Source organism: Myxocyprinus asiaticus, chromosome 13 (assembly GCF_019703515.2).
Source record: "Myxocyprinus asiaticus isolate MX2 ecotype Aquarium Trade chromosome 13, UBuf_Myxa_2, whole genome shotgun sequence".
Lineage (NCBI taxonomy): Eukaryota > Metazoa > Chordata > Actinopteri > Cypriniformes > Catostomidae > Myxocyprinus > Myxocyprinus asiaticus.
Genome location: NC_059356.1, coordinates 45,960,623 through 45,975,236, shown reverse-complemented (window position 1 = coordinate 45,975,236; position 14,614 = coordinate 45,960,623). Strand labels below are relative to the sequence as shown.

Below are 14,614 nucleotides of genomic sequence, written 5' to 3'. Positions count from 1 at the left end.
ATCAGTCAAAGAACATTTCAATTCACTTGTAATGAGTAGAAAGATTCCATGCCCTTTGGATAATCTTCTCTGACCCAAGTGCGTCAAGTAAGGATAGAAGTGTAGAGGAATGTGCTATTGACGTCATGAGGTGAAATAACCAACCTAAAATTCTGGAACTGTCTAACTGCTGGAACGATTTAAATTTTCACCATCTAGACGTCAAAGCTATTTGGTCCGATTTCCATTTTTTCCATCCAAGCAGCTTATTTTGCTCATTTTCACATTCACCCCAAGTTTGATTGAAGTATCATGGCTTCTCCTCAACATCAACAACTGCTGCTTCCCAACAGCGAAGTGAGCTGCGACTCTAGCGGTGATGGCCCTGTATCTGTGTGCATCAGCGGTACCAAACCACACAAACAACAGCGCGGGAGTTTGGGCACCAGCACTATGTGCAGCATCCTAGGGGGCTCCAAACACTGCAAATACAGCATCTCTTCCAGCTGTAGCTCAGGCGAGTCTGGCATCTGCAAACCAGTCTTTAAAGGCCTGCGGACGCAAAGGAAAATGCCACAGCTGTTTGAGAGGTCAGCCGGTCACTTTTGGAACCCCAAGTTTGATTCCAACATCCTGGAGGAGGCCTGCCGTGAGCGCTGTTTCCCGCAGATGCAAAGACGTTTTCGCTGCGTGTTGTTTTATCTGGTGGCCGCCAGCCTTCTTTGGGGATTTTTCTTCATTGTTAATGCCAATCGATGTGAACAAACTGCCTTCCTATTGCCCACGGCCTCGTTCCTACTCCTCTGTTGCCTCCTGTTCATCTTTACTTTTACACGGTTTTACGCCCGCTGCTACACTCAAGCTTCGCTGTTGCTAATTGTGGTCACTTTCGCCCTAACACTCGCACCACAGATCCAAACATCAGGTTTTAGTGACTTCAACAATCTTTCGATTACGGATGAAGAAGATTTAGGTGACTTCAGTGGTTTTGAGAGTGGAAACCTCACTTTTGAGGCTCCCAAAATTGGAGATTCAAAGGCCCCATGTTTATCTCCAGTTGGCACCTTCTCTCTTGGCATGGAAGTGCTTTCGTTGCTCTACAGTTTCCTCCATGTTCGTCTGTACACTTCTGTACTGCTCGGCTTGTTCTACTCCATTCTGTTTGAGACGCTTGGCTGGATGCACTTGATTCAAGGTGATGAATGGAGCCACTCTAAAGAGGAACATTTGGAAACACTTTATTGGCTGATCCCTGGGAGGGCCATTTTACATCTTTGCGCCCACATCATCGGCATACACCTTTTTATTATGTCAGAAGTGCGCTCACGAAGCACATTCCTCAAGGTCGGCCAGGCCATCATGCACGGGAAAGACTTAGAGGTCGAAAAGGCCCTGAAGGAGCGAATGATCCACTCTGTGATGCCTCGTCGGGTGGCAGATGAGCTCATGAAGCAGAGCGACGATGACAACGACAATTCAGTTAAACGTTACTCGACAGGAGCGGCAATAGCCGGTGCTGCAAGCCCTAAAAACACCAAGCGCAAAAAGACGTCGATACCGCGAGGGCAGATTATTTTCCGACCCTTTAACATGAAACGCATGGAGCCAGTAAGTATCCTGTTCGCGGATATTGTTGGTTTCACCAAAATGAGCGCCAACAAGTCCGCGCATGCGCTGGTGGGACTCCTCAATGACTTATTTGGCCGTTTCGATCACTTGTGTGAACTTACGTGTTGCGAGAAGATCAGCACGCTCGGGGACTGCTACTATTGCGTCGCCGGTTGTCCTGAGCCACAAGAAGACCATGCTTATTGTTGTGTGGAGATGGGGCTTGGAATGATCCAAGCCATTGAGCAGTTCTGTCAGGAGAAGAAGGAGATGGTGAACATGCGTGTTGGCGTCCACACAGGCACTGTACTTTGTGGGATTCTTGGTATGAAGCGTTTTAAATTTGATGTCTGGTCCAATGATGTCAATCTAGCCAATCTCATGGAGCAGTTGGGCGTTGCTGGGAAAGTTCACCTGTCTGAGGCCACGGACAAGTTCTTGGATGATCGTTACCTGAGGGAGGATGGGCGGGTCCCAGATAGGATCGGACCAAGTGTGGTTGCAGATCAACTCAAAGGTAAGATATTAATTTATGTAATGATACTGATAATGCAAGTTCTATGTAATACCGTACCAGTTTCTTGTCACGGAGTGCAACAGTCTGGTTCTGAAAGAAAAAAATCCCATAAATTTTTTTCCATAGGGGAACTGATTTTTAAGGATAACTTATTAACCTTTAAAGACCCACCGTGAGCTTTGAGGTTGTTAATCAATGGTAGCCTATATGCTTTTGCTGAAGCCATCTGTCCATGTTAGTTCAGCTTTAGTTAGTTAAAAAAAAATTGCATTTAATAGCGGAATATGTGGGGAATTACTACAATACCCATGATCCTGAAGAGAAAGTTCCACTTATGTGAGAATCGCGGCAAACAAACTGCGGCACAAGAGCTCTGCATTGACCGCTCTTTTCCTTGACGCACTGTGAATTATGCAATCGAGACTACCTACACTTTCAAACTACTTATATACAGTATTTGCATCTACTGTATCTGAATGTTTAGCAAAAAACTTAGAATATTTATATAATTTTTTTATACTTATAATCAACAACTGTAAATCAATAGGTTTTTATTTTTCTATAGTTTAAATTCAATTACGTCATTTGCAATGCTTCATGGGATTGTAGTTCATTCCCTCATGAAAGACGTCAAGTATGCAGTCTTTTACTTTTGTCTTTTTGTTAGATTTTCAAATACTTTATTAAAGGATAGTGCTGAGTTTAGCCGAAATGAATCATTTATGTCATCATTGTTACAAGAATGTTCCGTGTCAGTCACCAGTTACTTTCATTGTATGGAAACAGATGCAGTGAAAGTGAATGGTGACCAAGACTAACATACTGCCTACCATCTCTTTCATCTCCATGGATGAAAGAAATTCATATGGATTTGGAACAATATGAGGGTGAATAAATGTTTATTTGGGTGAACTATCCCTTTGAATTCAACTTTTAGCACTGATTCTCAAATAAACTTTTCCTTCTTTAGCACTGTGTTTAATCTATGTTGCAAAACTGTCCCACTGACAGTTGAGTGAAATGCTTTTGGGACAAATTACTTTTGAAACTTTCTTTACTTTCTTTTAATCTCCCTTTTTCAGCCTGCATGTTGATGATGTGCTCAGGGTCAAGCTTAATTGTTGTCCCTTGCTATTTCTGTGATGCATTCAGTTATTTGAGGAGGTTTCTTAGCCAGTCATATGTTCGCTTTTGCTGCAGCCTTTAGAAAAGGATTCATGTTGGAAATGTGTACAGTCAGTTTATATTAGAAAAATGACTTTTATTTATTATTATTTTTTTTTTGCATCATTATCATGCCTTATGATTAAGAGGCTAATAACAATAGCGGGGAGCGGCCAGACAAGAACAATTAACATGATTTCTTTTCTGCAGGCTACTGAGGTTAGTGTGCCAGCCAAATGTGCTACATGATGTCTTTTGCATATTTTATATATATTCTGCAAGAACTCCCATTTCTTTTTACAGCTGGTAACCTCCAGACAGTCCAGAGCATTTACCTGCTGTTCTCATGCACCTTAAATGCAGATGGTTTCATTTTTTTTATTGCACTTGAACTCAAACTAAAGTGCAATAATTAGGGCTTGAGTGATATTTCCCTTGTCAGACAGAATATTAATTTCCCAATGTGTTATTAATATTTCGGGCCATAATCATGCTTACATAATAGACCTTATTAATTTAATGAGGAATGCCAGAGGAAATAAATGGTATTCTCATTTAGAAAGTATTGATAACAGGATTGTAATGACTAAGCCTCTTCAGACTTATGAAGAAACCTTTATTCATTGACCTAAATATGTGTTTCAGCCTTAGTTATGGAAATAGCCTTTAAGTGTGTACATGCGTCGACACTGACACAAGAGTGAATCTCACAAAACATGCCCATGTCAGATTTCTATCAAAAAAATAAAATAAAACATATACTTTGCATAAAGAATATAAAGTAGACATTAATACTTTTTTTTACAATTCTGTTTTGTTTTGTTAACAGTAAATAATTATTTAAATACAACATCTATCTGTCAATCCATCTTTTACTGTTGTACAGTATTAATACTGTATTATAGTAAAATTGCTTTCTTTACTGGATTACATTACAAATTAATGTAAATACAATAGCTATCTACTTATCCACCTTTCACTTTAGTACATTATTTTTTACTATATTACAGTAAAATTTCTTTATTTGCTATATTACAGTAAAATTTAATATAAATACAATATCTATCTACCAGTTGTATTTACTGTAGTACAGTATTATTACAGTATAACAGTCAAATTGCTTTACTGTATTACAGTAAAAATTTAATGTAAATACAATGTCTATCTACCTATCCACCTTTTACTTTAGTACAGTATTTTACCGTATTACAGTAAAATTGCTTTGCTGTATTACAGTAAAATTTTATGTAAATAATATTACTATCTACCAGCCATATTTACCTGTAGTACAGTATTATTACAGTATAATGTAAAATTGCTGACTTTGCTATATACAGTAAAATTTTATGTAAATACAGTGTCTGTCTACCAGCCATATGTACTGTAGTACAGTATTATTACAGTATAACAGTGAAATTGCTTGCTCTACTGTATTAAAGTAACAATTTTATGTAAAAACAATGTCTATCTACCTATCCACCTTTTACTGTAGTACAGTATTTTTACTGTATTACAGTAAAATTGCTTGCTTTGCCATATTACTGTAAAATTTAATGTAAATACAATGACTATCTTCCAGCCATATTTACTGTAGAACAGTATTTTTACAGTATTTCAGTAAAATTGCTTTCTTTAATGTATTACAGCAAAAATGAATTTAAATACAATGTCTATCTATCTATCCACATTTTACTGGAGTACAGTATTTTAACCACATTACAGTAAAAATAATTTAAATGCAATATCTATCTACCTATCCACCTTTTACTGTAGTACAGTATTTTTACTGTATTACAGCAAAAATGCTTTCTTTGCTATATTACAGTAAACTGTAATATAAATATAATGTTTATTTACCTGTACAGTATTATTACAGTATAACGGTAAAATTGCTTTCTTTACTCTATTACAGTGAAAATTCATGTAAATACAATATCTATCTACCTATCCACCTTTTACTGTAGTACAGTATATTTACTGTATTGCAGTAAAATTTCTTTCTTTACTGTATTACAGTAAAAATGTATGTAAATATGTTAATTTACCTATCCACCTTTTACTGTAGTACAGTGTTTTAACTACATTATAGTAAAAATTAATGTAAACAGATTGTCTATCTGTCTATCCATCCTTTACTGTAGACAGCACTTATTGTACAGTATTTAGAGATATTTATCTAGATATCTAGATTTTGTGTGTGTGTGCCTGTGTTGCATAATGGAAATGAATTGGGATGAAAAATTTGCTTAATTGCCATGAAAATAATGTAACAATGGCAAATCGGCAAGTAAAATAAAAAAAAAATTTCTCTGATTTTGGAGTGAAATATGAACAGACATGTTCTTGACAGGTTTTGTGACATTCACCTCATACTGTACATTTCCAACCCCTCTTGACATTTCTGTCCAACTCTACTGGCGTGCCACTATCTACCATTGAAGAATCCCACACACCTGATTGTGAGTGTATATGCTCACTTGGTGGAACAGAAATCGCTGTGGCAGAACAAATCTTTGCGCTGTCACCGCATCATCATGGCGTGGCAGTGCAAATGTCTCAGAAGGTGTAGCAGGTCAACTGGAAATGATGCTGCGGCTGTCACCCTTGAGAATCGCACTCATTTTTCCAGCGTTTCTCGCCAGCACTCCCCCTCAATCAAAGAGGATTTAAGTCTCTTGAGAAATTGAGTCTCATTTTTTTTACTCCATCATTCCTTCATTTCTTCTGCCCTCATTTAAAGAGGGTAAAATGGCCTCCTTAAAACGGTCCCATGGTGCCTGTTTTCAAAGATCTGTCAGTTCCCCTCCCACTTTCCTTTCTTCATTTTCCATCTGTGCCTTAAATCGGCGCTCCGTTCCGTAGAGTCTTTTTAGTGGGTAGTTTTGCTTTTAGTGCTCTATTTTTTTTTTTCAATGATTCAGAATGGTACAGCAAGGGCAGGCGTATCATTGCATAACATCCTTTCTTTTTCTTACACCCCTAAACTCTGCTGAATTCACTGTCTCATTTTGCTCAGTTTAATGTGCAGTGTACTGGTGAGCCCTTTTGCTTGGAGCTTTAAAGGAATGATGTTTTAAAGAAACATTCCAAAATAAAAAAATCTGTCATCATTTACTTTTTTTTATTTTTATATATATACATTTATTTACACCCTCATGTGGACTTTCTTCTGTTTAACACAAAAGGAGATTTTAGACAACATGAGGGTAAGTAAAAGCTGACAGAATTTTCATTTTTGGGTGAACTATTCCCTTAAACATATATTACATACTTTTCGTTAATCACTGACAAAATATTTAAAGGGGCGACATTCTTTTCCACATATTTTGGAATCGCTTGATTGCCCCTTTTCAGGCATTTACTCCTTTTTGTCTTCTCGACAACTAGCTGAAAGCTGCATTTTCCCTCTCTGACAGCCCTCAGGGGTGATGTATTCAATCCAGTGCTCAGGATTTATCTTATTCCCTCTGGATTTACAGGCCCAGTGAAAGAGCTCTCCGTCAAAAGAGAGTTAAGTTCCAGCATGGCAAAAAATGATCTAGCTGCTCGCGGTAGCTGCATAAATCACTGAAGTAAAGTAACAAACTCTTGTGGAAAGCTGGCAGACTCTAGAATGGAAACTGTCCAGATCTCGAGTAAATCACACCAAGCTGGACACTAATGACAAAACTGCAGCCTGCCGTTAGACAATGTTCTTTTGAATTGGACATGTGTTTAAATGAAAGACTTAGGTGCTTTTTCTCTGCTGACTGTAGCAGTCAGGTCTTTCAATTTACTTTTAAAGATGAAACTTACATAATGACTTTATGTGATACATATACATACACTGTTGGACATTTTTAGTAGACAAACAAATATTGTTTTCAAAAACAGTAACACTCTCAATATTTGTTTTTATTTGTCTACTAACAATGTCCAACAGTGTATTTAGACAAATACAAAACAAATATTAAGAGTGTGATTTTTTTTTAAACAATACTATACTAGAAATCCACAGTGCTAAAAGTGACAGAAGTCGAAGAAACACCCATATACTGTATATTCATATAAATATGAATTATGTTTTCTTGGGAATAGTGTTTTAATTAGTGATCAGTTTGTAGTGTTTACCTATGAACTAAAAAATACTTTCCATCTTGTTAGTCTTTTGTAAAATCCCTGTAAAGCTGAAGTGTGTAAGCGCTAGTCTCACCAAATGGAATTGCAGAAATAATGGTTGTTTTCAAACAGGTTTCCAGAAAACTCCCTCTGCATTTTAAACTTTTTTTGTTGCTGTTAATTATTTTGAAGTATTTCAACAGAAAAATGCACATTTCGGCTTTAATTTGCTAAAGCTAATTCCTTCATTACATCATCCACCTGGAAGTGACATTATTTTGGTGTGAAAACAACAGGATAAACATCAGTAAGTTTTAGCAATGACATTTATAAATTCCGAGATGTTTTCTGGTATTAGTTGGTTTGTCTCACTCTAAAACATCTCATTCTGTTTAATAAAATTACAGAAATCTGTATGTTATCAAAATTAATTTCAAGTTGACACCCTCAAGCAAGCTAACTGTCAATCCCCAACATGATCACCTGGGAAGTCGGCATGTTGTTGCCGATACCCTGGGTTCAGCCACATTATGTCAGCTCACCGACAAGTGCCATCTCCTATCAGACATTTTTGCATATCTCCAGCATTCTTACCTTCTGCTGTGATGCAAATGGAAGAGTGTTGTTTAGCAGCATGGGAGACCTGGGTTTAAATCCCATAGTGAAACCAGAAAGTAGTCACATTCACTTAATCAGTGATGAGCATGAATAGGAGGTTCCATTTTTTCCCTCTAATATTACTTTTTTACTCCACTTATGGTTAGGTGTAGGTTTGGAGTTTGGGTTGAGGGGTACATTTTATAATATATGCATTCCTCTTCACTGTATTTCAGCCTGTACAGCTGAAAACAACTTACTTTTGGCACCCCTTTGTGGACATTTCACCTGGAAAATGCTCACATTACACCCAACGACACTTACCGCTTTGACCACTGGGGGCAGTGTTTCACATTTTGGTAAGCACAGGCTGATTTTAGCTAAAGAAAAGTAAGCCTAATGTTTCTGATTTCTGCAATCCCTTACTTAGTAAGGAAATAAAGAGTTAAAGTTCACCATTGCTGTTATTTTCTTGCATTTGGGTAAATAATGGCAAGTTATATTGTAAGTGCCTAAGCTTGACCAGAGCATATGAAAGTTTGCTATACACTTTTATACAAAAACGTACTGAAATTACAATACAAGGATGCACTTTTTTTGTTTTACCGAGTTCAAAAGGAATGATGCTCCTTCAATCTTTGACACAAATGCTAGGCAAACAGGTTTGCATTGAACAGAGTGAGAATAATAAATGCAACTTATTTAGCCACCTGCAATATGCTAGTCAAGAAAAACACTATCTTGACCTCACAAGCTCTTGCTCTGAAAAAAGTATAGCTTGCAGGCGTTGAACAAGTCACTGTCATTTGCAATGCTGTCTGAAGCACGGCCCTTCCAGTAAACCACAGTCTGTGTTATAAATAGCAATAAGTAAGAATAACTGTTGCCCTGGAAATTGAGACTGGCCGATATATTGCCCTAGGGAGAAGGTAGCCCATGTGTTTTGCATTTTGGGGCAACTTCATGATGAAAGATTAAACCATTTAATATTTTTATGTCTTGGCACAATTGTTGTTGTGTCACTGTGCCATCTTTTGCCTCGCCCATCTCTGGGCGCTTCCGACGTCCAACTGTTTGAGTGTGTGGCTGCATTTGTGTGTGCATCGGCCCCTTTTGTGTGGAGTGCTCATTTGAGTGGAAATGGAAGCTATTTTTGTCTCTTTCCTTTGAAAGTACCTGACTGTGCCCTGGTGCTCTCACAGTTTCGAAGAATGATGCGACTTCCCTTCACGTCAGGCTATTAAAATAATCATTTTGTCTGGCTATGATATTCCCACTGAAGCAAGAATGTGGGTCATAATTTGTAGAGGATGCATCTGTTGTATACCAGGTAGGCTATTATTTATCATCTAGTCATGTCAAGTGTTACCCTGCAAAAAAAAAAAAAAGAAAAAGAAAAAAGCTAAACTAGTATGGAAATAATGTTGGTCTTTTCAGCAGGGCAGTCAATACACTTTTAGAAGAAAAGATTATAACCGGAAAGGGTTCTATTGCTCATTTCATATTCAGAACCCCTAAAAGATTCTATATAGAACCCTTGTTATGGGTTCTATCAAAAGAACCCTAATGGGTATTTTGAGCCAGGTGAAACGGTTCTATATAGAACCCCAAAAGTGTCTATCGCTCACTTCATATTCGGAACCCCTAAAAGGTTCTATATAGAACCTGTTTTAGGGGTTCTATCAAAAGAACCCAAAAGGGTTCTTTGAGCCAGGTGAAAAGGTTTTATATAGAACCCCAAAGGTGTCTATTGCTCGCTTCATATTTGGAACCCCTAAAAGTTTCTATATAGAATAATTCTTAAGGGTTCTATCAAAAGAACCCTAAAGGGTTCTTTGAGCCAGGTGAAAAGGTTCTATATAGAACCTCAAAGGTGTCTATCGCTCGCTTTATATTCAGAACCCCTAAAAGGTTCTATATAGAATGATTCTTAAGGGTTCTATCAAAAGAACCCTAAAGGGTTCTTTGAGCCAGGTGAAACGGTTCAATATAGAACCCCAAAGGTGTCTATCGTGCGCTCATATTCAGAACCCCTAAAAGGTTCTGTATAGAATCCTCTAAGGGTTCTATCAAAAGAGCCAGGTAAAAAGGCTCTATTTAGAACCTTTTAGGGGTTCCCAACATGGAATCGTAACATTTGGTTTTTGTTTAGTTTTTAAATTTAGTTTTAGTTTTGTTACCAGATAGATACTACAGGTATATCACTAAGAAAGTGAAATAACCATATAAACCACATTTAAGTATTATTCATTAAGCATTTACAATAGTTTGTATTTACCACAACATAAGCAGTAAATAGCACAATTCATAAAGCGATAGTTATAAGAATTGACTTAATAAATCCACAGGTTTGTAATAATACTCTAGTCTAAATAGTAGAGATATTATTTATATAAACATCATTAACATTAAATAATTTAACATTGACCATAAGTTAAAATTATAAACATAAGTAAGATTAACAAATAAGTACGAAACTAAGTCAAAATAAACAAATAAAAACAAATGACCTATGACAATCTGTTACAGAATACAGAATAATTTTGTTGCCACTTGGGGGTCTTTCCACAGCATGGTTATAATGAAGCACACTGAGTGAGGTCTTTTGGATACAACAAATTAAACAAAACTTCACTTCACTTCAGCCATCTCTATGTCATCAGTTTGATGCCGACACTTTGCACTGAGGGGTCTTGACACCTTATGAAAAATCAGGTTGAGGATGGATGTGCTGACCCCTGTAAGTAAGAGAAACATTTAATAGACATGCATAGTAATAATAAATTTTTTTTTTTTAAAAAACAGAAAGAAATATGTATCTCTCTAAATTACATATTAAAACTTACATGAAGATGAGGAGTGTTGTGTTTTATCTGTATGAAGATGGTCAAACCAGCACTCCAGATACACTGCAAACATAAGTGAACCATTTTCATATCAGAATAACCTTGATGCAATGCAAAATAATGAGAAATAATGGGAAAAGATATACCTTTTATGACATTGTTTATGTCATTGTTTTGAAGTCAAATGACTCCTGTCTCTTCTCATGGCTCTGATAATGTTTACAAATGACAAAAAACATGCAACAAACATGCAGGATGGGTTACATGCTGAAGTTTATTGAGCTATAGTAATAGAGTTGCTTGCTTTAGCAACAAATAATTTTCAGTACAGCAGACTGAATAAAGGTTAAGATGCTTGTATTGTCCTGCTGCTCTTGTTTAATTCCATCCTGAAATAGTACTGATTCTAGCCTGTCCCATATCCTGAAATTAGCAGTCAAGTGTTTTATTTTTTTTCTGTTCGTCTTCTATATCTGTGTTCCAGATCTTCAGTGGAGCTTGTAGAAGAGATACAATTGGTCAGATTCTATAATCAGTATGTTGATGTTAAAGAATTGGTCATTGGTTTTACCTCAACCATTGCTGATGTTAGTGCACCAGAATCGTTAATCACTGTTAGAACTGAAACCGGTGATAAATCACTTTCATTCTTCTCGGTTCATCTGTAAATTACTTAATTTTCCATTCACTACCTCTTTATCTTGTTCATCCGATGGAAGTCGGTGCAAGGTATTGTGTTTGCTTCTGCAGTATAAAACCGTGGCTAGTCGTGTCCTTTACTGGAGGAATTAATGCAAAGTAGGCAGTCCAGTGGGAGTGGGGGGCTGGAATAATGGGTGATGTGGGAGAAGTCTTCAAAGGTTAAAGTAAAGCTTTAATCTACATTTTTTAAGGCTTTCTTCGAATATTGTCTTGGACAGTGGTGGGCCTTGGAGTCAAAAATGTTGAGATCCACTGGTCTAAAGCTACAGTCATAATCGGCACTTAAAATTCAGCTCTCAGAGCTTCATGGCTACTAGAGAATATTGTTCATGTGTTTACAGACCTTTTCGGACAGGATTAATTTTTCCCTAAGAAGGTTAGTTATATTTAAGTTTTGTAAATAAACCTGGTGAGTTAAATCCTGTTCGATTTGAATATGTCTGCTGTATTTAACCTCAAGTCCCTCCAAAGGGACTGTGATATGTTTGTGGCACTGTGAAAGTCATTCTGTGAAATAAATTCAACCAGCTTGGGCAGTGTGGCAATAAAGATGCTGGTTATGTAATTTTCTAGTTGTTGAGAACATTTTAATGTCCTGGAACAGAAAGGGGGTGGTGGGTGGGGCTGTCAAAGAGTCGAGTAGGAGGAAAAAACATGGATTTCTTCTGGCAGCTACAATAATAGTTAATGAGACTAAGGGTAACTAGATTCGTAAAGTTTGACAAAACTGTGATGGATGGATGGATGGATGGATGGATGTTGTTTTTTTAGTCGCCGTGTCAAGTAAAAAACGTACATTTTTAAAAATGCATTTCGAGACTCCTGCATTCTGTTCCAGTAGTTTTATCTGTACATCAGTATGCTCTGCTTTTAATAGTTTTTCTGTGTAAACATGTGCTAGAAGGATGACTGTTGCGCCACGACTCATTGTTTTTTTAGAATCACGTGCAAGAGCGGCACGTGTTTTAGACACTGTGTCAAGTTAAAATGAATGTCAACTTTTAAGGCCCCGGCACACTCACAACTAAGTGCTTCTTCATTCTTTGCTTAAAGCCGAAGTTCCAAACAGCTGAGCAACCACATACTGTTTGGGAACATTCAGACACTGGCCACGTCGCTGGCGGAGGCGTTTAGAGGAGCATTTAAATATGAGGACACACAAGACTACATCATCTGTGACATTAAAATGTGTTATCAATGACTTCATGCCTCATTCTATGAGTAGACTTCACATTAGATCAGTAAAAGAAGCTGTTTTAACTACTCAATGATTATTTCAAGTAATTTATATGCAGCAGATGATGTGTAATTTGTAATGTTTATCTTTTGCATTCATGGCGCTAATGTGTAAACATGCTATAAGCAGCCATAATATGCACTGGTTACATTCTACTGCAAAGATGGGTGTATAAAAGAGTGTTAATGGGTAGAATACAGACAAAAGAATGATGATAACAGAGACATGTCTTACTTTGGCCAGATGTGTGAATGGCTTTCGCTGCAGACGGCACATGAGTGAAGCAGCATATCAGACAACAGAGTGAATGGGCACTTAGGCTATTTGAGTAGATTTGAATCCTTTTGTAGACTAATAAAAAAAATGTCCTTGGAAAATTTCTCTATGCGAACGATCATACAGATGTAGGTACATTGGCACCAATTTGCTAATAACTGCACGCCAGTATGTTCATGTTGACTGATCTTGACTGACTTAATGGGAATTAGGTGTCGGCCTCAAAGTTGGTGGAGCTCCAGGACACACCTACCGATGACGTGGACTAATGGCAGTAAAAAGGTATTTAGCAGCTAGTAAGAGGTTTTCCTAAAAGTTCGTCACACCCGTTCATTCTTTGATTTCATATTAAGTGTGCAGTGGCCTTTAAGAATGCACCATGAGACACCTTTGTCTGTTCTATTTATTCTATTTTCACGTTCATATGCCCAGTTTTGTTTATTTTTATCTATGCTAACATGCACTGGAAGGACGTCTTTGACTGTTGTGCAACGTCTTGCTGTTTTTTCAGTTTCTCACAGAGGAATGCTGTGTTTTTAGACGCTGTGTCATGTTAAAAAGAACGTCTTGAGACACTTGCATTCTGTACTGTTATTTATTTATTTATTTTTGCATCCACATGTGCTGTTTTTAATAGTTTTTCTATGCAAACATCTGTTAGACAGACGTTTTTTCCCATTGTGCCATATCTCAATGTTTTTCAGTGTCTCGCGCAGGAGCACCACTTTGTCAAGTAAAAAATAACTTCAACTTTTAAAAATGCGTCTCGAGACACATACATTCTGTTCAATTTAATTGCACTGTCTTGCTTTTTTGAGCGCAAGAATGCAATCATTCTGAATTGCCCCTTAATGTTTGAATTTTTTGTCGCAGAATACTACTAATAAGCTTAAATAATGTAACAGTATGTTGTCTTTGTCAAGCCAACATAAATGGATCCTGAAGTGACACTGTTTTCCAGTGCCAAGCTGCCGATGCAGAGGCACTTTGATGGACCATTCAAAATGAATGTGTTCTTGCACTAAAAAGTTAGACGAATAGAACAGAATGCAGGTGTCTCGTGTTTTTAACAGTCCTAGTTCTTTATAACTTGACACAGTGCCTAAAAACGCTGCGCTTCTGATCAAGATGCTAAAATAATTGAGATGTGGTGCAAAGGTCAGAGACTTCCATCTAGAGCATGTTTTAGAAAAACTAACTAACAAAACTATCACTATACCTAATCAGGCCAGCGTTTACGGTTACAATTGCATTCCTATTATCTTAAATTTGTTGACCATTTGCAAGTATTTATATGTCTTGTAAACTAAACCTTTGGTTTTCTGATATTTTGCACGTTGTTTTCGGATTACAGCTGGTTTCTGCTGATGTACTGTAAATGTGTCATGTTATCTAGCGGATTTCCGTAGGTGAATTTATTATTTTATTTTATTTTTTCAAAACTGACTTTTTGTAGTCTTGGAAGCATCAGTTAGAATAGGTTTAAAATGATTAACAAATCAGTGCTGTTTTGCTGCTTATGCCACTATTTTCCAGCAACAGTGTTTAGGAAGTTATATTATAGCTATAAAATTATTTAAGTTACTTCAG

General features: G+C 37.1%; 1 protein-coding gene across 1 annotated transcript in view; it reads left to right on the top strand.

Moving 5' to 3' along the window:
- The window catches only part of LOC127450214 (adenylate cyclase type 9-like), a 56,391-nt gene that overhangs the window by 1,249 nt on the left and 40,528 nt on the right, over window positions 1-14,614 (top strand). Inside the window, exon 1 of the mRNA XM_051714102.1 lies at window positions 1-2,104. This exon is cut by the window's left edge and continues 1,249 nt beyond it. Within this exon, the coding sequence (XP_051570062.1) occupies window positions 292-2,104 (1,813 nt within the window). The 5' untranslated portion in view covers window positions 1-291. The remainder of the gene's footprint in view (window positions 2,105-14,614) is intronic.